Source organism: Megalobrama amblycephala, linkage group LG15 (genome assembly GCF_018812025.1).
Source record: "Megalobrama amblycephala isolate DHTTF-2021 linkage group LG15, ASM1881202v1, whole genome shotgun sequence".
NCBI classification, from domain to species: domain Eukaryota; kingdom Metazoa; phylum Chordata; class Actinopteri; order Cypriniformes; family Xenocyprididae; genus Megalobrama; species Megalobrama amblycephala.
Window position 1 is genome coordinate 32,618,288 of NC_063058.1, and position 23,428 is coordinate 32,641,715.

Here is a 23,428-nt window from a genome sequence, read left to right on the forward strand (position 1 = left end):
TCAGGTGAGACTTTACGAACATGAGACTTTCACATCACCATGGTAACAGGCTTAGAAAAGGTCACATGTGGATTCCTTGACCATGTTTATGGAGTCGACAGGCACACGTTTCAGGCTGCAGGTAAACGAAAGAGCACAAACGCTGGTGTCAAACTCTTCACACTGAGTGGAGACGCTCCAAAGTCATTTCAAACGGAACGGATGTAGAAGCTCAAGCTTACAAACATCCTCTTACTGCTCCAAAGAGGAGAGCTCAACTGAAACTGAACCCGTGACGGCTCCATGACACCATCATTATCTATTAAAATGCATTATCATGTGTGTGAGGAGGAGAGAAAGAGAAGAGCAACCACTCAACACACACTAACTGTACAAGAACGTGTTCAACCCTAGAGGCAAAAGAAGAAATTATACAGATATTATTATAAAGAAAATTAAGTGTAAATGAGGTGGAAAACATAAGGTCGTTACGCAGTTGAAACACTGATTGATCGATTACATTTCGGTAAGTTGTACTTTATCTTTCAACATACCTTTTGATGTTCATGCATGTTTTTCCTGCTATAACTTGTATTAAAGGGGTGGTTGATTATGATTTCACTTCTTTCCTTTTACAGAAATCGCTTTTTAAGGACTACAACAAGCTTCTTCCTGGGATGGTGACATCACTAACCATTCAATTTACATAAACCCCGCCCCCAAGAACACACAACAAAGTCCTAAAAGTTGTAACTTCTTCCTGAGTCTCTCCATCAGTGTCGACTCCGGTTTGATCAATGTAAGGCTGAACACTGTCGTCATTTTGGCTGCGTGAGATTCTCCAGCTTTGTTGTTGTTGAGCTGTTAAAGCTCTGCCCTCTTCTGGAGCAGCAGCTCATTTGCATTTAAAGGGACACACACAAAAACGGCGTGTTTTTGCTCACACCCAAATAGGGGCAAATTTGACAAGCTATAATAAATGATCTGTGGGGGATTTTGAGCTGAAACTTCACAGACACATTCTGGAGACACCAGAGACTTTATTACATCTTGTGAAAGAGACATTATTGGTCCACTTTAAAGTGGAAGAAAAGATTTGATAAAAGACAGGGATGAAATCTGGACACGTTGTTATGAGATTAACACATTAGATTGTAATGTAAGAGCATCAGCTCTCTTCACTGCTGGTTGTTTTGCTCCATATTAGACGACAAAACTGATCCTGTCAACAGAAGTGGGTAGTGAGAGATTCAAGTACCGCATATAAAGAGAAAGATGCTCTGTTTAAATAAAACACTTCCTCAATCCTCAGGTCTTGAGTGTGTTTTTACACAGAGGTTCAGTGTTGCTCCTTCTGCTTCTCTACACAGGCATATAATCGTGTGGGCAGTAAAATAACAAGCATCCTGTTGAACTTGTCCTGAACTCAGTTTTATTCAAATGCAGGTGTTCTTGAAAGTGAAAGCGCTGTGGTGACACAGACATCGCTTTCGCTATTTTCCTGATGTGAGAATGCTATCAGGAAGTTAAAATGCCTTAAAATAAAGTCCCAGTATTGTCAAAAATGTTTCATTTCACACAAACTACAGCCAAGAAAATGCAAAATGTTTCGATCACTAATTTCCTCCAAAACCATTTCAAATTTTCGGTATGTTCTTCAGCATGTTACACAAGTAGTTTTGAAATGGTTTCTATGTGCCACATAAGGTTTTCAGAATGCTATGCTGTTAAATGATTGCTGGTGAGAGTGCAATGTTTATCAAACTATTCAAAAGAGCCCACCCGCAGAACGTAGAACATGACCTGACAAAACATGCAAACAAAGGCCACATTTGGGCATGAAACAAACAACAAGGATGTCGGAAGTTCAGAAGCAATGAATTGGAAATAATGCAAATGTAAGGAAATCTCCACTCCCAACACATTCCACACCTCTGCATTAGAGAGCGACGGCTCCAACCTGTGTCGACACGCCAGCCAGGCCTGCCAAGACTAACCGTCAGCTTTTATTATTAATGCGAGCTCGCATATATGACCTACAGCGCCTTAAGAAGCCAAAACAGAGACGTCTGGCAGAAGATGCAAATATTCATGTCTGAAGAAGAGTGACAGATGCAAGGAAGCGTTTAAGCATTTTTCCAAAAGTTGCTCATCCACACTGAAACGTCTGAAAGTGCTTAAATCACATTACTGCGCATGCATAAAATGTACTAAAAGCTGACGAGATGATACCGAGAGAGCAGACATAATAAAATTCTTACGCTTTTCTTCCGGCATGATTATTCTATTAGCAAAATATCCGAAAACACTCAGTGTTGCACTCAAAATCGTACGGTCTAAAACGCAACTGGCATCATGTTTTGCCACAGTGCAACAATTGCGAGTAAATTTTCTGTCATCTGCACAACAATGCCATATCTATGGTACAATATGCGTCACATGACTAAACATGCGCCATTGTTTTCGAATATCTCCGTTTTCACATTCCACACTACATAATTTATTGTTTTCAAATTCGCTGATAAAAACGCTGTCTCAGGGGACGCTTAAATGACAACGATGTACTAAAAATCTTGTATTCTACTACCAGGCCAGTAGATGGCGATGTCACTTTGTAAAGAAACAGTACGCACCCATAGACTGAACACGTAATATGCATGCACATGATGTCACCGTTTTCACAAATGAGCGTTTTTGTAGTTTACACAGAGACGACTGAAACCCATTTTCGTCAGGCCCCTAAAACGCTGTTGTCGTGTAAATAAACGGCCAAAACGCAGAAAAAGTTTTTAGTTGAAAATGGTGTTGTGTGTGGTCTATGGGTACAATATGTGTTTATGCATGTGACGGTATCAAATTTTCATGTTGCGATTAATTGCTGAAGCTTTTATCACGGTATACGGTATTATCACGATATTGAAATAAGTTGCAAAAAAAGTGTTGTCATAGTATAACAGAAATAACAAAAATAACTGAATGTTTAAATACAATAATACAATACACAAAAAAATATAAAGTCAAATTTTCAAACTGATTAAAGTGCAAAAGAATTAGGCTATAAAGAACAACAGGAAACACTTTACAATAAGGTCTCATTATTTATTGCATTAACTAAGATTGAGCAACAGCTACATTTGTTACAGAATATTATTTTTTTGTTAATGTTAGTTAAGAAACACAACTGATCATTGTTAGTTTTATCTCAGGTCCATTAAATAAGTTCTTTTGATTTTAGTAATGTTATTAACAGTAGCTAAGAAATTAACATCAACTAAGAATAATTAATACTTTATAAGTATTTTTCATTGTCAGTTTGGTAATAATGAATTAACATGTTAACTAATGAAGCCGTTTGTCTTTAAGTTTTACTGAACAATAACAATAATCAGAACATTTCTAATCATCGGGCATGTTGTAGTCCAGATTAAAATATATGTTTGAGGCATTTTAAAAACTTCACCAGCATAGTTGCTTTGTTTATGGCGTTTCCGGGGTAGCCGCTGCATTTCTGCTGTTCCATCAGCGCCCTCTGCTGTCAGAGAGTGAACGTGCACTTTCATTCAGCGCGTCTCCTTCACTCGTTCCGCCATGTGCTTCTCATGCACATTGAGCTTGTTTACATCTGAGCGCGTGTCCCTTTGACGCAGAATACAGCGGTGTTGTGCATTTTATATGGTTGATGGGGAAAGTATTCATAGGCTATATGCATTATAAAAATTTTAATAATTGGTAATAAATTATTATTTACGGTATTTTGAAATGCCCACGATAACAATACCGTGCATATTCATTATCGTGATATATCACATTACCGAATATCGGCACAAGTCTATATGTGTCACATGACTAAACATGCATCATTGCTTTCGAATACCTTCATTTTCACAGTCCACACTACATAATTTATCCACTTGGGGAGAGTTGTCAAAAAGCTCTGTCTTCGCTGATAAAACCACATGTTTACACAGCCTGGTCTGATTGTTAATACATAGTTATTAATATGTAACTTTCAAAGACACAAAATGCACTTTTTTGTACGTTTGGATAGATGCTGAAACGTACAATATGGACATATTGGCGACATTTACACATAGCATTATTAGACTTTTACAGCTACAAACGTTAAATATTTATGAATCGTTCATATCATAAAGATATCTGTAGGCTACAATTTCCCTTTTACCATTTTATAGATAAATGTAAGATCCCTTAACCCTACTCCCAAATTTAAATATACCCATTTTATACAAAATATAAAACATAATGAACAGAGCGAAATGTTATTATTTCATATTAAGAAGATGAGTAATCTGCATTTAATAAATGCGACTGAAAACATGTCATTGATAAGACAATTGAATAGAATAGAATCAAAACATTAATGCCACGATTTTAATATTCATAAATAGGAATACGTATATATTTGTACGTTGGTAAAGTTGTTCATACATAATTTACGTTTTAGTGCGGTTAATATTGTATGTTTCAGTGTGTATGAAAACGTAAATGCATAATAAAAATACACACGTATTCTCGTGAGATCACGTTGGTTTACGCGACAACGATGCACTAAAAACGTAAAGTTTTCCCTTTGTGTTTTTCACGTACAGATGACAGCGTTGTCAAAATGATCCCCGTTCACACTGATCTGTGAAAACGACTAAAAATACTGTATTCTGCTGCCAGGCCAGTAGATGGCGATGTCACTTTGTAAAGAAACACTACTGAACACGTAATACTCAAGCGCATGAGATCGCCGTTTTCACGAAATCACGTTTTTGTAGTTTACGCAGAGACGATAACGGTATCGTTTTCAAAAAAGTGCACTTTCAAAAGCTTGCATTTTCAGGCCACCAAAATGGCGTATAAAGGAACGGCTAAAACGGAGAGAAAAAGATGCATTTTCAAATTAAAATGTATTAGTATGGACAAGGCTTATGCAAGCATGCACTAGATTGACGTGTTTGACTGTTGCGCTCGCATGTTTCGCAGCGTCTCATGCATGACATAGTATTCTAAAAACATGGTGCTCAAGTTAAAATAAGTTCAATTTTTAAAAAAAATTTTTTTTTTTTTTCGTTCCAATGAACTGCCTATGTTTTTAACAGACCCTACGCATGCATTCTTACAAGCATGATATGCATGAAACACAGTCAGTTACGTCGTCAGTTAAAACACTGGTTGATTCTGAGAGGTTTAGACATTCATATCATCATTATGGTTATCTGTTGAAATGAATATACTCTGTTTAACTAGCTGTTGCCACACATGCTCTGGTGCATCAAGCGTGTATTTAAATATATGTGTTTCTCAACACAAACACATTTGACTTTTGCTTTTGCAATTTTCCAAGTATTACCAATTGACTTGCAGCATAAACAGAAGCCGAGCTGACCGCAAAACCACATATTCCACATTCACTGCAACATCATAATGAGTGTTTCACTTCAAACACGGTGTGTACAGAGCACACACATTACCACACATCAGATCATATTCTGAGCACCATTCATCTTTTGTCTAATGCAATAATATCAGATTTTAATAGATGCTAATTATAGCCGTAATACACAAAGCGGTGTGTGTTTACATGTTTAAGCTCTCGCTATAAGCACCAGAGGTCAACGACTGTCAACAGCACTTAGTGCCACTGGAAACCAACGTCACAGGAAAAATGAACAGTCTGCGTTTTCTGTTCAAGGTTGTGTAACTTGTGCCAAAACAAACACCATTACAGTCAATGCAAAGGGTTTGGTCTATTTTTAATGGTATAGATAACATAAGAGTCAATTTAAAAACACAAAGACTTGAGCTGCGGCGCATTAAACTACTTTTCTCCTCTCTTCCCAAGTTACCGGCTGATCATTAACTCTTCCAAACACAAAACTGAACGCATTTAACTCAATAAAACACCGTTTTTTATTTCTATTGGGTCTGTTGTAGTATTTTCTCCATGTAAACATCTAGTTAACACCACAATGAAAGAAAACAACTAGTTTTAAGTGTCCTTCACAACTAAATATCTATAAAAATAAAAACAAGCTAGTCTGATATTTCATAATGCATAAAATTAACCCTTTGATGGATGACATGTACAGTGGAGAGAACTTTAAAAGCAATATTAAACCATTCTTATTATTACATTGTCATAATTCTATTTGACTGCCCTCTTAATCTTTATTTTTTGACACACTCTAAAATATGCTGGGTTAAAAATAACCCAAGTTGGGTTAAAAATGGACAAACCCAGCGGCTGGGTTAAATGTTAATAGTTTTAACTCAACTATTGTTTAAAAATGACTATATTGCTCACTTAAAATTAAACCAAAATAGGCTGGAAATGAACATTTATTAAATGCATTTAATAAATAATAAACTTATTAATAATTGTTCACAATTTGATTATTATTGTTGCCTCTAGTAATTATGTGTCTGATTTTTAATTTCCAACCTATTTTGGGTTCATTTTAAGTCAGACATACAGTAATTGTTGTGTTAAATAAAACTGCCCAGCACATTAAGCAAACATTTAACCCAACTGCTGGGTTCAAACAACCCAATCGCTGAGTTTGTACATATTTAACCCAACTTGGGTTGTTTTTAACCCAGCATTTGTTAGTGCGCAGCATTCAACATGGACAACAAAAGTTGTAATTTTTGTCTTTTATGGCAGTGGACAGATGTGTACACACAAAAATAAAATGTATTATTATTACTATTAAAAAAATATCAAAAATGACCATGCATTCTGCGATGTAAATACTGTAACACATGGATTTTAGTATCATAGTGCTGGAACAATACTTTTTGTAAGGGGTTTTCCTTCAAAATACATAATTTTGTAAAAAAAAAAAAAAAAAAAAAAAAAAAATACATTGGGATTGGGAAATGTATTTTCTAGTTTAGTTCTGATTAAGTAAACAAAAACATAAAAAAAATCTTGTCTTTCTAATATAATTATTCGCGCGTATAACATTAGCAAATGTTACAATGTACTTAAAATTTGGATTCATATATTGTAATATTAGTATATTGTAATATTAGTAAGCATTAAATAATGAATGTCAGTGTGCTCGTGCACATAAGCAGTGAACTGTGCTGGTTTTGGGATGAAAACACTGTAAACGTGGCAAAGAGTTTCGCTACTAACAACCGGAGAGTGATGTTCATCCGAAATCTGTTTTAAATCCTAAAGATTTCGAGTCTAAAATCTCATAATGTATCTGTACCGAGCAACAATGTATGGAAGCGGACATGATGTGTGTCTCCTACCTTCAAACAGAACTCCAGTCCGTCATTTCACTGCAAACACAGCAGATGTGTTTCTCCATCGGGTCCGCGTGTACATTCACATATGATTATCGAATATAAACATCACATGATCATAAAAACCCGAGAGTATGTCGCTCTTCAAGGGCACGAGCGCCGATCATAACCGTGCAACGGGAAATTCTGCAGACCGGTTGCGACTTGTTGCTCAGCCGTGCAGTCGCAGATGGGGCGTGGCTTGTCCAATCGGCTCCGCCCCCTTGCGTTGCTGCTGCAGTCGTTCTTCGAGCACGTGGACGGATGTCTGCGAACCCCTTGTGTAATAGCGCTTGCTCTGTAAATGATGTTACAGGCAGTTTAATTAGAAGAAGGTGGTGGGACTGGGGCTAATTATTTCTTTATCTTAATTTCCTTTTATAGTTTTATGGATTTCTTTATAAGCTGTATCTGTTTTCATGGGTCTTCTCATCTTCATAAACGTCACTTAATATGCATATCAGCAAAACGAACTAGAACTTTAACTGTAGTGCAATGGTATTATTTTAAAGGGATAGTTCACCAAAAAAAAATTAAAATTACCCCATGATTTACTCACCCTCTATATCTTCTTTCAGATGGACACAAATGGAGATATATTTAGAAATATCCTTAGTCCTCCAAGGTTTATAATGGCAGTGAATCCATAAAAAAAAGTAAGCCATACGACTCCAGGGGGTTAAATGGTTAGTTCACCCAAAAATGAAAATTCTGTCATTAATTACTCACCCACACAAATTAAGATATTTTTGTTGAAATCCGATGGCTCAGTGAGGCCTGCATAGCCAGCAATGACATTTCCTCTCTCAAGATCCATTAATGTACTAAAAACATATTTAAATCAGGTCATGTGAGTACAGTGGTTCAATATTAATATTATAAAGCGACGAGAATATTTTTGGAGCGCCAAAAAAACAAAATAACGACTTATTTAGTGATGGCCGATTTCAAAACACTGCTTCATGAAGCTTCGGAGCGTTATGAATCTTTTGTGTCGAATCATGATTCGGATCGCGTGTCAAACTGCCAAACTGCTGAAATCATGTGACTTTGGTGCTCCGAACCGCTGATTCGATACACTGATTCGTTTATGCTCCGATGTTTCCTGAAGCAGTGTTTTGAAATCGGTCATCACTAAATAAGTCGTTATTTTGTTTTTTTGGCGCTCCAAAAATATTCTCGTCGCTTTATAATATTAATATTGAACCACTGTACTCACATGACCTGATTTAAATATGTTTTTAGTACATTAATGGATCTTGAGAGAGGAAATGTCATTGCTGGCTATGGAGGACTCACTGAGCCATCGGATTTCAACAAAAATATCTTAATTTGTGTTCTGAAGATGAACGAAGGTCTTACGGGTGTGGAACGACATAAGGGTGAGTAATAAATGTCACAATTTTCATTTTTGGGTGAACTAACCCTTTAATTAAGGTCTTCTGAAGCAAAGCGATGCATTTTTGTAAGAAAAATATCCATATTTAAAACTTTATAAATTCAAATAATTAGTTTCCGGCGGGTGATCATATGGAGAATGCGCAAGTCGTTTTGCGGCGGAAGAGTATCCTTTGACCTGATGCACAACGTAACAACGAACGCGGAGGCACAGAGGATAGAGCAAAACAAATCACCAGTCATGGATTATAAGTCTAAAACAATCATGTTTAATGAGAAATGAGAATTGTTGCACAGCACTATTTGTTTGAACCGCGAGAGGCATCTAAGATTACGATACTCCTACATCCTGCGTCATGCATCGCGTCAGATTACTCATTTCGCGCAAGTCGACTTGCGCATTCTGCGTACAGTCATCCGCTGGAAGCTAGTTATTTGAATTTATAAAGTTGTAAATATGGTTATTTTTCTCACAAAATCGCATCGCTTTGCTTTAGAAGGCCTTTATTAACCCCCTGGAGTCGTATGCATTTTTAAAAAAAAAAAGTTTTTTAAAAAAACGCGGCCCCCCCATTCACAACCATAACCTTGGACGACTAAGGATATTTTTAAATATATCTCTGATTGTGTTCGTCTGAAAGAAGATAGCCATATACACCGAGGATGAGTAAATCATGGGATCATTTTCCTTTTTGGATGACTATCCCTTTAAGCACAATGCAAAAAAGAATATGGCAATAATTCAGTACATGGCGTATACATTAGCCTAAATAAATGTACCATGCCACATTTAAATTCACTTTTCTAAAATCTTATTTGCTCATTCTTGCAAAGCGATATAAACAACCCAGTATTTTAGATGCACAGCAGCTCCTGTGGGTCTCATACAGTGGGCTGTTTGTATTTGGCACACCACGCGCTCACAAGGACTGCGAGAGAGCTCGCGCCTTGAATTCTAATCGCGCACGTGCCTCGCATATAAAGCGAAAAAACATCACGAGTGCTTCAGAAGCCCTCACACACACGATCTTTTCGGGTTGACAGTGTGTAATATTGAACAAACGTTACATGTCAAGTGTAAAATGCGCTTTACCAGCTTTAAATTTGGCGAATACCAACACTTATTTCCAATGCTTGTTGTATTCTGTCTCTCTTCATGAGATTGATTCTCCTCCAGCGCTCACGCGGGGTTTCCATGGCAACTGCTGAATCTTCAAGCACGCACGGCTTTTCATTCCCGCGCTGGTCACCTGATGGCGCGAAGCTGCACTAAAAAGTACCTCAGAGGCCTTAAAATGGTTTTCAAGAAGTAAAACGTCTTTCTCTTACATTTTTATGATAAGAACTAGGTTTATACTTAACTTTCCACAGGTTTTAGTATCTATCCCAACCAAAAAGTTGGACGTTGGTCTCAAGAAAGGAAGACTCAAGGACGAGGTACTTCATATACCACTTTTACACGATTTTTCTTCTTTATTTCACATTGGGTGCTTATTAGATTAGAATTTTCAATACATTTAAATAGAGATATTAACAGAAACAATGCCATAGCCTAAGTTAAAATTCGTACTTACAGGCTTACAATACTTACAATTCGTCCAGCAGGCTGTATCGTTTTAATATCTTATATCACGAAATATTATGAAGAGATATATTTTCAAAGTTTGAAACCCAGACACACCAAATCAGTTTAAATGACTGTAAATATATCCCTCATAGCCTCGTTTTTATTCGCGAGACATTAAATATGGCGTCCGTACAAAGATATAATCAAGGTGTCACACGAACATATTTTTTTTCTCTCGAAACAGTTTATTGTTAGTCAAAAGTAGCTTCATAATTGGTCAAAGATACTGGCTCCCAAAAGCAGGTAAAAGGCGGCCCTCTGCTGGTTTAAACCAAGTACTGTTTTTTTGTAAAATAAAAGTGTGGCTAAGAAAGGAGGGAGAAATTACACCTTTTCTCAGGTCCTCAACAGCATGTTTTATATGATGGTCTCACAGATTGGCTGGGTTTATAGTTCAAAGTGGCTGCAGGTCTGGATCTTCACCTTTTTTTCTATGCCATTGGTCCTTGAATCCTTTTTCCCCAGATGAACTTCTTATAACCTAAATTATTTAGTTTATAGTGAACTGGACTATAATTTACTCAGCTACATGAATAGACACAGCTATATTCAATAGAAAGGCCAAGAAGTGCACTGTAACACTGAGGATATTGACTTTTAAGTCAATTTTAGGGTGTTCACTCTTGGCAGGATTGGTTCGATTAAATCAAACTCTGGTGTGATTGCTCTGTTAGTGCGGTTCGCTGAGAAGATCCCTGGTGCGCACGTTTGGTCTGCTTCCAAACGAACTCTGGTGGGGTTTGACAGAAATATGAAAGCAACATGGATCAAAGACATCAAAACGAACCAAAAACAGGATGTGATGTCAGCAGATGTGACCCTAAAAAGTTTGCCCATTAAAGTTTGGTAGAGGCATCAGAAACGCCGTCTCCTTGCAGCAGATCTTCGTTTGTGTGCAACAGAGGAATTCCTAGACTCCTTTACACATTTTATAAACTCTTCACAAGTTCTCTGGTTAAAATGCCATCATACATACAACACATCCTGATTTTGCTGAGTTAGATGCGTTCCTGGGTCAACATATTTTGTTGATCCTGGAACAATGTTCCAGTCTGAAAATTTAGTTTTAACCCTGTTCCCACCCCTAAACCTAACCCTACCCATAAGTTATCCCAAAAATCAGAGGGAAATGTTAGATGAATAACACTGATGTAGAAGCACCAATTCATGAATTTAAGCCTAAACTTGACATAATCTGTAAACTTGTCCCTCAAATCAGATTGGTTGATTTGAATGTTGTTCCAGGATCAACAAAAATGACACAGGAACATGTTGAACTCAGCAATATCAGGTTCGGCTATACATACTTAAAATAGCACATTTAAATAGCACATATTTAAATAGCACATTTAGCCCAGCACACAGCATTGTTTTGGATGTTCGGCAAGTTCTGACGTAAAATAAATATATATATTGTAAGAATGACAGTGTGAACGCTAAATGCGCCAGGACTAAATGTATTTTCTTTTTTGGTCCGGACCAAAAGAACCAAGAGAACTGAACTACAAGTGTGAACATACCCTTAAAAGGATATAATAATTTTTGAATTGTGCATATTTAACTCTGAATTGGTATATCTCCAGCAGTTCCATCATGAACCTCTAGGGGTTCACAAACCTTGAGAAACCTTCCACTGGCCTGAAATTTTTTACTGAACGTAAATGTAATTTTTGATCAGAATATAGCTTCCGCTTGCCGACACCTTGTACAAGTCATTCAGAGAGATAAGACACAGATTAACAGGAGTGATTGTCTCATAAAAAGATTTATTTTCTGCCTAAATGTACAAAGGCAAGTTACAGTATTGTATAAAAAATGTAGCAATTTACACTTTACATGAGAGATCCCTAGGAAGAGAGAGTGGGACAGAGGCAGCGAGACAGTGAGGAAAGCAGGGAAAGAGAGAGCGATGGTTCCATGTATCCAAAACACAGAAATGAAGAGGTGTAAACATCTTTCTTTCAAGTACCAATGACTGACACTGCTCTCTATGGGCATGGGGTGGGTGGGGCTTAATTAGTGGGGTGGGTTGTGGGAGGGGCCTAATAACAGAAAAAACAAAAATTCCCTCTTCTCTTCCCACAAGGATCGCACAGGGTAGGCTATATTAGCACCGTTGGAGACAAATGTGAACGAATGTTTGAACTGTTGAAACAAAACCGGCCGTTTCATCTTTCTACAAGGAGAAAATTTGAACTAGAAAAAACAACAGCAACAACAAATGAAGAACCCTCAAAAATAAATTAAAACAATCAAGCGCTTTTTCCTCAACAATTATGAATCAAGTCACCAGACAGCACAGGTTTACTGGCTAAACGCGCAAAGACAGAACAACTAAAAGTGAGATTATTACTATATATAAAAATCCTGACTCTCTCGTATTAGAGCGAGCCGTTTGACGCTGATCTGAGACCAGTGCTGCAATTAGGGTTTCGGTCCTAAATCAGCATTAAAAATGACTTCCATCACCACAGAGAGAATGAAATAAAAATGCCTAAAGAAATCTGGCCCAGATCTTTCCTGCAACAAAATGAAACTAATACAATGTGCGATTAGGCGTCTTTAGCATGAGTGTTAGTTGGGGGTTGGTGGTGGCGTTGAAATTGTCATTCATTTAAAAATCTAAGGAGCAAAAAGCCTACCTTGCAGATACTAAACTTTTGCTGACGATAAAGATGAAAAACAAACTATCATGTTTAACATAGGGGAATTACGTTAAGTAATGTCTTCTTCCCTGTACTGTTCAATAATCAAGTTTGAGTACAGCCGAGAGCGATGAACATGCCAGGATGATTTAAAAGGCTCAGATTTCAATAATGCTCTCCTGAGAGTTTGAGATTCAGACAATAACTGCATGATGATGAACTGGAAAAACTAGCTCCAGATAGCACCAGACTCGGGTTGCAGCTTCCTTTCCCACAGTTCCCATCAGTCCCTCATGAAATATGACCGTGCTTTTATGTTTCGCAGGGGTGCGGACTAAAAATTCTGTGACGTTTTATTAAAACTGACTTTATTTCAGTAAACGCAAAAGATGTGCTTCTAAACAGTTTCAAAGCTGACTTGGTGTTGAAGAGGAGGGGTAGAAAAAGTAGTTAAAAAACAAAAACACTTCCAATATAAAGCCGTTATACCAGCTAAACGTTGATATTATGTCAACAATGGTAGAAAAAAAGGCTAACAGACAAAAAAAAAAAAAATAAGAGAGAGATAGTAAGAAAATCCGATAGCATTCAACAACCTTTTTTTAAAATAATTCCTTTGTACAATATATACAGAAAGCACATAGTGAGGGAGAAAAGGAAGTACGCCTGCATGTGTTGCATTGCTCTCTGTTTGGGTTAATGCTTTTACCGAGTGCTGGATTACACCATGCAGACAGACAGAAGAAAGTGTTTCCAGCTACGGTCTTCCTTGTTTGGTGCTCCGTGAGTCTGTGGATCAGCGAGGATCCAGAAGTCCAGAAGCTGGATGCCGGCTCTTAAGCCTCTTTTGGGGTCATCTTCCTCGGATTGCTCTAAGCCTTCAAGGTTTGCCCCGTTTCGGACTTCACTCATGCAGTCTGGCATGAGATTCGCAAGCAGCATATCAAAATTATCCGTGTGTGAAGGTTCAGTTTGTGACCAGACACAAACAGTTCAGTAGAATCTGGTAACTCCATTGGCAAATACACACATTGTGTCCTGAACGACTTTCTAGAGCTGGGCCTGGGAAAAGCAGATAGCCATGTGTCTGCATATGATAACTGTCAATACAGCAATGCAGGCTGGAAAAATCCGTAAATCCAGTCTGGAAGTCAAAGTTCCAATTGCCAATGCTTCATCTTCCCTCCACGACCCGGATAATCCAAATGTCAGAAGGCCCATCGCGTAACTGAAAATCAGGTCATCGCTGAACGACCAACGCGGAGCAGTTGCCCTGTCGCCCATTCAAGAACAAAACATTTGCCTTGCACTGCAAAACGACCAATGCTAAGCAGCTGATGGAGTGACTTTGGGCTATTTGTTCATCATTCATAAATGAAAAGTCAAAAAGGAACATGAAAGAAAATAACTATGAATGATAAAGACAGGGAAGTGCATTAAAAACTGCCTCTTGAACAAGGAACTCAAGTATGTTGAAACGATAGCTTCATAGCGGTAAATGTAACTGAGTTTACTGCCCTGAATGAACTGAGTGAGGAAATCAAGCCTTATCCACTTGCATAGAGTCCACAAAGAGATTGTGAATGTAAATGTGTGAAGATGAAGAGCGGCAACCAAGATGCTGGAATCCTTCAGTAAAAACAACCTTGGTAATCCTCATGGCTCTAGAGCAGCAGTCCAGAACAGTAGCACTCCATGCTTAAAACACAATGTAGTGACTTCCAGAATGTCTTTGCATCCAGGTTCATTCAAGATTCCCACACTCTATAGGTCCATGTTTCTATTCAGAGAGCTTGCGCATCATATGAGGTCTCTGCAGACAGGCCGTGTCTCCTCTCTCCTGAGTATGTAGCCAGCAGCACAGAGAGGGAGGCGTCTGGATGTGCATTTCCCGAGGTGGAGTTCGGCGTGTACATGGATGCCTGGGCATCCACTTTTTCCTCTCTGACGGTGTTGGTCAAAGGCGCCAAGAAGTCCGGGAAAAAGAACCATAAAGAAATCAGGAACATCATTGAACTGATGTCATAAGCTCCACACCACGTCCTCATGTGAACCAGTCACATTTCTGCAGAAAAGCGGCCAGTCACTTCTCCCTGGAGAGGGAACGAGAATAAATTTGAATATGTATTTTAATTTCAATATGCATTCTCATACAACTTTAATAGCAGACACATATATATTCTGCATTATATGAGACCAAACTGCCATGGTAATCTATATAAAGAGGCCTTAGTAGATAAGAGATTTTGATCACTAGAGGGCAGCAAAGACTACAGCACTTTATTCTAGAGAGTCAAGAATCAGTCGAGGATATGACAACTTAAGGCTGGTGATATATCAATATTATTTTGTTAGCAATATAAAAGTTAACTAACGTTGTGAATACTGTGCTGAATTTAATGAGCTTTTTATTGGCCATTAAGTTCCTAAAGACCGTGTTAGTAGCCTTCTTGTATCAGGACTCGTGTGTGTGCGTGTGTGTGAGAGAGAGAGAGAGAGGGAGAGAGGGAACAAGACACATTTTAATGCTGATAGAGTTCAATTCATTTCTGCAGGTAATTTCTTTGAAATTGTCCTATTTAAAGAATTGGTTAATAACACTGAATGATTCATTTAATGTGCATGGAAGTCCCCCATAGCATTTAGGGAAAAAATATGCATATGGTAAATGAGTTGTTATCAATATGCATTATGTTGGCCCACATAAAAAAAATAAAAGAAATATAATAAAAATTATTATTCGAGTTCAGTTACTGAAAAATGCAAGGAAATCATGTCTAGATTATTTTACTACAATTTGCTTTAAATATTTTGAATCTACCAAGCAACAATGAGTTTGATAATGGCAAAATAATGGTTCCCCTGATTTAAAAAAACAAAAAAAACAAAACCTTTTTAAACCATTTCGGGGCAAAAACATACTGAGATATAAATCAAATATTTAAAAGGAGTGAAAAATACAGCAGATATAGCCCAACAACGTATAAACAAAAATTTTTGTGCTTGTAGATAAAGATGAACAATCTTACCATTCTCACCTCCGTGCTGGGGGGTAAAGTGAGGGGGCAGAGGTTTGTTGACTTGCAACAATGGCTGAAGAGGAGATACCTGTGAGATAGAGAAACGCCTTAATTATGTATCAGTGAAATGTTCAAAACAGCAGTTTAGTCATGGTCAAGGCCAGCTACTGTGCTAACATGAATAGAAGCATGCCTAGATCACTGATTTTACTGAACATCACTTTTAGTCAACCTAAACAAAGCTATTTTCATTGCTTACCTGTAGCATAAGACAGGTCGTACTGTCCCGGGAGTAGTGGATAGCCTAAGTGATGGTGGGAAGGCATGATCCGCTGAGAGGGTGAAGATCTTGGACGTTCACCGTCTCTTTCCCTCTCACTCCCACTTCGGTCTCTTTCATGGGGCGTCTTTTCACCCACTGTGGGAGATTTGCTCTTGTACTGGCTAGCATGCTGATGCAGGATGTCCAGAGCTTTGGACTCGGAAGCAGACTTGCCGCTCACCGTAGGACTGGCACGAGCCTTCTCACCCTCCTCACCAGGGGGCATCTTACTGCCATACGGAGAAAAAGAGTACCCTGGCGACAGGTATGATCCTAGAGAAAGGTGAAATTAACAGTGACCCTTTAAATATCAGCATTCTGGTTATAGGTGAAATTAAATATGCTTCCTAAGGTGGTGTAACACACAAAAATACCCACAAAAAATTTGTTAAAACTAGTTAGCTCAACAAAAGGACTTACCAGGGTAATTATGCATCATGACAGTAGGCATCCCCCTGTATCCCGGATGGCTGGGGTCATAACCTTGGCCATAGGGGTATCCATGCATATAAGACATATATGACTGGTGCTGTGGCAGAGGTGAGGAAAACTGCATATGTGCTCGTGGATCTTTGCTAGCTCCTCTATGCTCCTCTGAGGCTGATGAAGTTCGTGGTTCTGCCACTTCCTTATTTTCCTCTTTAGAGGTAGTGTCTTTAGGACGCTGCCTTTCGTCTTTGCCCTTCCGGTCTCTCTCACGGTCCCTGTCCCGATCTCTGTCCCTTTCTCGCTCACGATCCCGTTCTCTCTCGTCCTTCCACCTCTCCTCATCAGTCTGTTTCTGAGCATCGGGGTACTTGCTGGGGTAAGCGAAGGGCCACAGTCGAGATTCTGTCTCCTAGAAAAGAAAGTGGAGATTGAAATGCCCATTATGAAAGAAAGGTAAGTGCATAGTGAGGGTTCTCCATCTATGTTATAAAAATGTCACTCTCAAGAGTTTTACATTTCTCAAGAAAGCCATAAAGGTTAAAACTGTGATGAAAATGATTCTACAACTGGTATAGTAGAAAAAAATAATAATATAATAAGCAATACCCAAGACATCTTAAATTCCATACCTGTCTATAGATGTACATTGCCTGGTCCATAGGCGATCTTCCAGGCTCAAGGCCTGGTTTCTGCTCATCCTTTGTATGATGGCCAGCTTCACTTAGCTTCATTTTCAAACCCTCACCTTGCTGGGTCTGTCCCTTGCCATCTTCCCCTTTAGGGATAATGACTGACTTGCCAGGCTCTGATGGATCTTTGGGCTTGCCCTGTGGGGACGGTTTGCCCAAGTCTGAGAGGCTTGGCGCCTTAGACAATGTTGGAGGAACTGAAGCTTTCTGTTTCCATTCTTCTGACTTCATGGAGGCTTCCCTGTCCTTCTGAGCAGCCTCTGATTTCTTCTCTGCAGCACGGTGCTGCTCAGCTGCTTGTCGTTGTCGGTCCTCACACTGCTGCCTGTAAGCTGGGCTTGTGTTCATCAGGTGGTTATGGTAGGCCTGATCTGGTGAATAGCCAAAGGGAGGTACATAAGCATACTGATTGTAGTAGAGGGGCTGCATGAACATGCTAGAACGCTGCTGAATGACCGAAGGCTGCTGTTGCTGCTGAGTGGGTGCACCTATGTCTGGCTTTCGTTCTTCAGGCGGCTCTGATTTGCCCTTTTCATTCCCTGGTTCCGGGTCCTCCTCTTTTTTCACCTTCACTGCACCATCTTGCAATGATGTGGCAGTGTTAGAGACTCCTGGACTGGGGTTTGGGTTGCCATAATTGGGCGAGTAGTATGTTTCGTAACCTGGGTAATATGAGGAGTCTTTGTTTGGTGGTTGGGATGGGAACAGAGCTTTCTTGGCACTTTCCCGAACTGCCTGATCCTCAGACTTGACCTTCATACCATCCACTTTGCCCTCTCCATCCTCCCCTGCATCAGAGATGTCAGAGTATGCCGGGCTGTTGGTCTTCACAGAAGAGTTATCGGCCCCATTTTGGGTAACCACGTGAAGTGGAGTAAGAGGCTGTGCCATCCCCCCACTTTCTATCCGACTAGCCACACCAATAGAAGGACTGGGAGAATTGTCAGAAAAGCTGTAGATTTTGTCCGCCTCTGCTTTCATGCTGGCTAGCCGACTTTGATGCGGATCCGTAGATCCATTTAATAGCCCCTCACTCTTGCTGCCTTGGTCTGAGCTTTCGGAATATGGGCTCTTACCTTCTTCAGGTTTCCCTCCTTTGGAAGGGGCTTTTGGACTGTCTCCTTCCTTACTACCCTCCTTCTTTTTCTTATCTTTCTTTTTCTTGTCCTTAGAACTGCTCAAGACTGGGTTCATTGAGGGATCTCCCATTACTGCAGGTTTGGGTTGAATGGATTTTAGTTGGGGGCTCTTGCTAATGGATTGGACCACAGAGGCTATATTGGAGGAGCCAGAATTGGGGGCAGGGAAGCCAGAGGCTGGTAAGGTGTACAACTGCTGTGGAGGTAAGGAAGGAACCAGGGGCCTTGCTGACTTCATTGCCTTCTGAGCAAGCTTGTCTGCCTTGGTACTACTGCCAGACTTCTTAGCTTTGTCCGAGCCTCTTTTATCATCAATGCCATCATTGCTTGTCTCATCTGTAAGACATGGGCCATCCTCACAGCCATCCATGGGCACACCAGTGTCATGCTCAGTCTCTGGTTTCTTCTTTCCAGGCTGCTTGGAGCTGAACTTTCCTGATGACGGTGATGGGCTCTGGGCATCAAATCCTCTGCCTTTGGGTGTGTTTGACCGCGCAGGAGATGCACAGCCCTTCTGGGAAATGGATGCACCATTGCAACTGCCTGACTCAGGGTGCAAAGTGGAGTCCTCACCATACTCACTATCACCATCTATGTCCAGCTTGATGTCATCATCATTGTGAGCACGAGCCTGGTGATATTTAAGGCCATTGATGTGCTTGTATTTCTTGTTGCAGTTGGGATGGGGGCAATCAATGAGAATTGGTGAGGGGCAGTTGCGGTCCAAAGAAGGGGGCAAGGATTCAGCTTTGATGTTAGACAGGGGAAGAATAGTATGAGGTATTCCACTATTTGAATTGGTGCGCATTCGTTTGCTACCCTTAGTGTCCTCTGAACTAGAATTGGGCTCCATGTCTGAGGCAGGTTTGCTCTTGCGTTTGTTAGCAGATGATGGACTAGCCTTTATATCCTCAGGGTTGCTGTTTGGTGGGGTGCGCCGCTCAGAGGAATTCTGACTGCCCCGCCGCCCTTTGCTGTTCGATGCTGCTCGAGTCTTGCTGTTGTTGCTGGCTTTGTTATCAGAAGAATTACTATTTTCATTGACTGGTGTATTGCTATTGGGCCTCATTCTTTTACCCCGTCCACGGCCATTCCTCATCTCCAGGTCACTTGTGGGTGACTCACAGAACCTGAGGAAGCAAAAGTGAAAAATTAATTTCAATTGAATATGAAAAAAAGACTCTTCCACCAACAATAAATACAGAATCATCAATCAAATAAGCAAATTGGCATCTATTTTCTACCTAAAACTCTCACAATTATCTGCAAACCACAAAGGGTGCTAACAGTGCTGCAGAGATTCTCTCAGATGAAAGATGGTCTCTCTTCTAAATCAGCCTCTACATTTGGATGCTATAAGTGATTCTCCAGTGGGCCCTGGAGAGCCAGCAACGTGCTGTGCGTTTTTATCCTCTCGTTATCCCTGATCTCGACAGCAATGCTTGTTCTGATGAATGGCACGCAGTGCCACACTGCTGCAGGATTAAGCCAGGGTGACCTGGCTGCTGATTAGATGCAGTGTGATAACATCCTCCAACAGATAAGGCACAGGCTCAGAGGCAAGAGCAACCAGAGAGCTCGATCAAAAGCACATGCATTAAACCGTAGTAAAACAAAGCAGTTAAGAAAGCTACCTCAGGGCCCCCAGTCCTCAGAACAAAGATTTTTAAGACCAGCAGAATGACAAGATTATATATATATATATATATATATCACACAGGTTGATATGTAATGTTAGAGATATTTAAAAACTGTCTGTCAGGAGTTGTGCTGGGGGTTAGAAGGAACTAGATATGTTCTATTGTTTTATGTTGGTTATACAACAATTTCATGTCATGTTGCCGTTTTTTCAGCATCTCAAGGCATGGTTTTCAGATGGTGTGTCAAGTCACTGTATACAACTCTGCAAGTTGTAACTGGACCACAAGTTAAGACCCAAATCATTGCTGTCACTTCAGATTAGTTGTCCATAGTAAGAGTCAGGTCTTTCAGTGGTGACTTCTGCAATTGGGATAGCAAAAACTATCAAAAGGAATGACTTTTGCATTCATCATTAACTCCTTTAACCTGTTTCAAAGACTACATGTGTCTCGCAGCTCTGACTGGAATGCAAACATATTGAAGAAACGCATATGAATGCACTGCATCATCTTCACCGGTGCTCTCCCCAGGGGCTAATGCTGTGTTAGTAATGTTTGCCTGCAGCCTGCTGCAGCCCGCAGATAAAGTGCACCATGGAAATACAGCCTTTTCTGGAACATTACGATTAGAAATCAGAAGCAACCTCCTGAGGCTAAGTCTCTTAAATGTACATAGTATTATGTACAGCAAATTATTTGTACCATGCAGCGCTGGTATCTGACCTTGGGCAGGTTACAGCATGAAAAAAAAAATCTAAATGTTAGAGTGTCTGTACTGAAAAAGGCATGTGCAAGGTCAAAAAGGAGCCTCCTTCAGACCTTAGCACATTATTATTGCATCAAGCTATGAGCTATACAAGAAGTTCATTGCATTAGGACCCAGTAGAATGGTAACTAAAATGTTGGTCTATATTTCTGCTTTAGATTGATGCAAGGAGGAGAAAAGAAAATGGGGGGGAGGGGATGGGTATACATTTCTTCATGATGTTGCATTTCAAAAGGTGGGTGTCAACAGGGGGGCATTTTGAAACATTACCTTCCAGTGTTTCCTTCATTACTGCAATGGCAGAACACAAAAGGAGATGATGAGAGGGTCTAGCAGGAGTGTGTAGTGGCCAGAAATCTCTACACTGCATTTGTTTAGCAAAACTGTTAAATTCTAATAGGTTTTTGATTCATAGCAAACTGAACATTCGTATGCGTAAATTAGGTTGAATTTACCCTACAAAACAGTATAGGCTTATATTCTGTAACAGTTGTCTTACCGTGGGGGTGCCCAGTCATGTCGAGTGCAGTCTAAAAGGGTGCCCACATACGTCTTGTTCCTCCAGGTAACATTTACAACCAGCATACCTGAAGAAAACACATCAACATAGGAAATAAGACCTCAACTACTGAACCACATATAACAAAGTTGACTTCTTTCACTTGAGCTGAATAAATGCACCATTTAATGAACTGAGATTGATCATCTGTTTACTAGATCACCAATAAGATGCTGGACAAGTCAAAACTACAGCTGAGATCACCTCAAGTCAAATATCTAATTGGGGATCTGGGTTTAGATGCAACGACTTTACTACAACAAATATTGCCCATGTGCACGATTAGAACGATTAGTAAAAAGATAAATGACTGTTCTTTTGCAGAAGTATACTGCAGATTTACATTCCCCAGCACAGATGTCCAAATTTAGAACACCTCCTGTATAAAGACAACAGGAACAGCAGGGTGCACAAAAACCTATTAGTATGCAGGGGGGAAGTAAAGAACAGAGAGAAGTTAAAAAAGAGGGTGGGGGTGGGGAACGCTGGTCAGCCCGAGTCCTCAGTCTGACATTGCTGGAGAATGCAGGGACTCTTTTTACATTTTGTGTTTGTTTTAGACGGGAATCAGCTGAGGTATATAAAAAGATTCTTCGGAGTCCAGGGTGCCCAGATCTGTCAATGTCATTTTCAGCTTTCTCCAGGTTGTGTGCCATCTGCTTGACATTTAGTGCAACAAAATCCAGACATTGAGAGATACAGAGTGCCAAAAGAGTGACAGGAAATTAGCCTACACTAACTGAACCTCATTTGTTAACACCAGGTGGCAGCAGCTATCATTTTTTAAGTATGTAGTATCAGGAAACATCAAGTGCCTGGAATATAGTACACACCTCTGCGACTCCCCACCCACAAAGCAATTCCACTGCGTGCACACACACACACACACACACACACACACACACACACACACACACACACACATCAATCAAGGAACTGACCTTCCCAAACACCACACCAAATTGATCTACGGTGCTTTTGAGGGCAACCTCTCATTGTGACTGACAAAGCACACAAGAGATATCTGTTTGATTTCAAGCTGCAAGGCGCTATTCGCAATGGGGCATCAATTGCCTGCTTCTAAAACAGCTTATCAAGAGGTGCCAGGCAATAAAAATTTCACACTGCAGTCGACTGCAAAGGGAGACAAAAACCGTCCATGTGTTTAGTTCTGCCTTTCACGCTGCGTTTCCTTGACAACTGGCAACTGCGAGCAGCCACTGCAACAGCGCTCATTCCATCTCAATGACACAAGTGGGGAAATTGAGCAGAATACTCGAATCATGTCTCCAAATGGGAAATGTTGATAATTGGCCTTTTGTATGAGACTGAAAAAAAAATACCACTACATCTGCTAACAATTAGCATGACATCAGCTGTTGTTGGAATGGCAATCGTTACCACTGAAACTGGACCCAGGACCACCGGCGGGGCAAGGTGAACAGCAAAGTTAACCAACCTTCCAATTCAATGTCATTCTCTGAAACGTATAATGCTATTTCTAATGGCACGCAGTGCAAGGGCTTAATTCCAACACCCTATAAAAAGGAAGCTGTAATTGGAACCCAGTCCGATTCTTTTAGTTTCAGAGCCTCATTAAAACACGCTCAAACAATCCAGTACAGTACAGGCTGGGAAACAGGTGTGTACTCACTTCCAGAAATAATAAAGAGTATCATGACACAGGTGTGCCACATAGCCAAAGGGAAAACACTGAGTGTGTGTGTAACTCGCATTCCCTGCCAGTGACCTCTACGTGTCAGCAAGTCTCTTGATGAAACCTGAGCACTAGTCGTCAGCTTTGAAGCGACATTTGCACCCTTGCACCGGAGACCTTTACTGCAGACTACTTTAGTTTTTATTAGCTAAGAGAGAGAGTGCAGCCACCCGCTCACACAATGTCTGCTGTA

At 40.0% G+C, this 23,428-nt stretch overlaps 2 protein-coding genes across 5 annotated transcripts in view; both read right to left on the reverse strand.

Annotated features, from left to right (window-relative positions):
• The window catches only part of LOC125246938 (GRAM domain-containing protein 2A), a 36,369-nt gene extending 28,844 nt beyond the window's left edge, over window positions 1-7,525 (reverse strand). The window contains exon 1 of the mRNA XM_048158081.1: window positions 7,252-7,525. The gene's annotated coding sequence lies outside the window, so the exon portion shown is untranslated. The remainder of the gene's footprint in view (window positions 1-7,251) is intronic.
• Window positions 7,526-12,055: 4,530 nt separating this feature from the next.
• znf609a (zinc finger protein 609a) overlaps window positions 12,056-23,428 on the reverse strand; it is a 91,798-nt gene continuing 80,425 nt past the window's right edge. For all 4 annotated transcript variants that reach the window (XM_048158076.1, XM_048158080.1, XM_048158079.1 and 1 more), the window contains 6 exons: window positions 21,459-21,546; window positions 17,355-19,683; window positions 16,717-17,134; window positions 16,234-16,569; window positions 15,984-16,062; window positions 12,056-15,047 (listed from right to left, as the gene is read on the reverse strand). In XM_048158076.1, coding sequence (XP_048014033.1) covers window positions 15,989-16,062; window positions 16,234-16,569; window positions 16,717-17,134; window positions 17,355-19,683; window positions 21,459-21,546 — 3,245 coding nt within the window. In that variant the 3' untranslated portion in view covers window positions 12,056-15,047; window positions 15,984-15,988. The remainder of the gene's footprint in view (window positions 15,048-15,983; window positions 16,063-16,233; window positions 16,570-16,716; window positions 17,135-17,354; window positions 19,684-21,458; window positions 21,547-23,428) is intronic.